This window comes from Antrostomus carolinensis, unplaced genomic scaffold, assembly GCF_000700745.2.
Source record: "Antrostomus carolinensis isolate BGI_N321 unplaced genomic scaffold, ASM70074v2 scaffold33171, whole genome shotgun sequence".
NCBI lineage: Eukaryota > Metazoa > Chordata > Aves > Caprimulgiformes > Caprimulgidae > Antrostomus > Antrostomus carolinensis.
In genome coordinates, this window is record NW_010296805.1 from 5,118 (window position 1) to 7,923 (window position 2,806).

A 2,806-nucleotide genomic window follows, 5' to 3' on the forward strand; every position below is an offset into this window, starting at 1 on the left:
TTAGGTTCCTGCTGTCTTAAAAAGAAAACAATCCAGATCTGCAGCCAGATCACTGCTGTCACCCAGTTTAGTAACACTCTACTACGTGCCAGACAGCAATCAAATGTGATTAAAATAGTGATGGTCAAGGCTGCACACACAACAAGGCTTTGAGCACCCAAGCGTACCAGGGGCTGTTGGGGCAGTGCCTGCAGGCAGGAGATGAAGGCAGGGACCCTCTTCACTGTAATGGAAAGGGAGAAGGTCAGGATCCTGGGGAAGGGGCTGGTTCCCACCCAGGAAGCTTCAATATTATGTGGAGATGCCAGGTAAACCCCAAAAACTCAACCACACCACAGTGCCAGCAGTCATCCCTTCTGCACACCACAAGGAACCCAGCAAGAGGGGATGAGGTCCTTGACAGCCTGCAAGGAGCAGGTCTACTCACCTCCAAGGAGATCCCTGGGGTGAGGGGCTCAACCCTATTGAGCAGAGGGGATAGCACAGCAGCCCCGCTCCATGCAGGGGCTGCCAAGTCTCCAAGACACCTGCTTTAGCAAGGCTGAGGTGTTTGAGATGGTGTCAAGAAGAATAAGGAGCCACTGGTTCAACCTGACACAAGCCCTGCCACCAATGGTGGGCTGACACCAGGAATCCTTCCAGCCACCAAAGGCAGGATTTGGCTTCAAGGGACACATCAAGGGAAGAGATGATGCAGCAACAGCCTGGATACCTACCTTTGGTGCTTTAGCCACCAAATGTCCTGTTTCAGTTCCTGTCCTTCATGGGAGCTGTGGTTTAGGGGCCAAACATTGTTTTGATGGGAAAACAAACTGGTCAGCTTTGCTTTAAGATTTCCCTGAAGTGAGGGGGGAGGATCACAGATTTAGTCCCATCACCCTCAAGTCCAGCAGATCTACTGCAAAGCCTCCTCTCCACACGGTCAGATCAAGGTTAGTCCCAACCACCACCCAGAGCTACAGCTATGACAGTCCTTGTGTCCCTCCTGCCAGGTCTGGCTTCTTCGGGAACAGCCAAGAGACCAAGCACACCCCAAGTGTAGGAATGAGGTATGTGATTTATTGTTCTTCCTCGACTTGGCACATCCAAGCAAGGAGTAAAACTGCTTTCTATGGATTCAAGCTCAACTCACTTGGAGGGTCACCAGCCCTGGGGACCCACTGGCTTTAAACAAAATAGGGGGTGGCAGCAAGAGACATTTTGGGGGGATAAGAATTATGGGGAGCAGAAAACAAATGGCTCTGCAACTTCATGGCCCAGAGCAGAGCAGATGGGGATTTTGGCCTTCACAAGGCTGGGAGGAAAAAAAAGTCCCAGAGTTCGGTATGGTGCCCAAGGAGAGCCAGGATCAGACCTGAAAGGGAGAAGTTGTGGATGAGGCTTGTAGCAGGGACCTTCTCCATAGAGAGACCACGCTGAGATGTGGGTAGTTTATGCTTAGTCTGGTTGAGGATCCCTCCACACACACAAACACACAACTTCTCCCTCTTCCTCACTGCCCTGGTGCTGGGGACTTGTGCCTGCCTTGCCCCATGTCAGAAAGACAACTGTTGAGAACTGGTGGGCTCACTGCAGGAGTGACTCCTAAGAGGATGTTTCTGAGATGCCTGAAAGGTTTATCTTGGTTTATCAACCCCTCTCCATCCAGGTCAGGCTTGGAGGTGACCCATTTGCCTTGGCTGTGTCTTCACCTCTGGACCTTGGTAGTAGCTCAGCATGGACCCAGAGCTACAAACCAGCCTCCATCACCACTGGAGGGGGACTGGAAGCTGAAGAAGGGCAAGAGGTGCCCAAAACTCCTGCCAGCACAGGAGGAGAGTCAATGGGAGACAGGGATGAGATAGGATGGAAGCGTGTGGAGGAGGCAGAGAGAGGTGAAAGGTTCCTCTGGAGTTCAGGGCTTTGGGGGGCTGAGCTGGGTGCCATTGGCCGTGGGGTCGGAAAGGGCAGTTTTCCGGCAAGCCATCAGCGAGGGGTTGTTGAGGAGCGTGTAGGCCAGCCACCACCGGGCTCTGCTCCGCTTGAACCTGGCTCTGCTCAGTGGTACCTTCTTGGGTTGCATCAGCTGGATGCCTGAAAGGAGATGGGAGCAGGGAATGATTCCAGCCCCATCTCCCCCTTGATGGGGCTGCCCAGATGCCCTCTACACCTTAGGGTGAAAGCACATGAGCCCCATCCTGCCCTTGCACAGGCAGAGGAACAGGAGCAGCTCTTGGGATGGAGATGGTCACACACCAACAACAGGAGATGGCATAAAAGTGGATAGACCAGCAAAGCCACAACCCTGAGTGGCCCCTTTACACCAAGGCACCAACAGCACCTCTGGAGAGCAGCAAACCCACAGAGAAGACCCCAATGCCACCCCACAGCAATGGCCATGCATCCTCCCCCAGTTGTCAATGGGAAGGTCTCACCTTCTTCCAGATTGCTGACCCGCAGCCCTGGTTGCCTCTCTGGCTTGGGTGGCTGGAGGAGCAGCAAGCAAAAAGCTTTCATCATGGGGTGGGACTGGCTGACCTCGATTTTCAGATAGTGGCAGTAAGTGTGGTAGCCTGGGGGAACACAGCCCACAGTAAACATGTGTCGTGGGGCCAGACTTCATGGTTCCCCCCTCCTTTCTGCACTGGGGAGAAGGGGAGGGTTGTTTGCCAGGCTCCATCTCTACCCTGCCAGTCCCAGGTGATGCAGGAGCCCCTGGCCATGTCCTCCAGGAGCTCCATGGTGGGAGAGGGGTCCTCATGCTCACAGAGGTCCTGCAGAGGGACCACCCGCAATGGCCTACCCGGGTCAAAGGTCTCCACACTGC

General features: G+C 54.3%; 1 protein-coding gene across 1 annotated transcript in view; it reads right to left on the minus strand.

The window, feature by feature from the left end:
• Positions 1-1,894: 1,894 nt before the first annotated feature.
• Positions 1,895-2,806, minus strand: part of STRA6 (signaling receptor and transporter of retinol STRA6) — a gene marked incomplete at its 5' end in the record, with an annotated part of 7,281 nt that continues 6,369 nt past the window's right edge. The window contains 3 exons of the mRNA XM_010178412.1: positions 1,895-2,073; positions 2,415-2,552; positions 2,783-2,806. The exon at positions 2,783-2,806 is cut by the window's right edge and continues 125 nt beyond it. Coding sequence (XP_010176714.1) covers positions 1,895-2,073; positions 2,415-2,552; positions 2,783-2,806 — 341 coding nt within the window. The remainder of the gene's footprint in view (positions 2,074-2,414; positions 2,553-2,782) is intronic.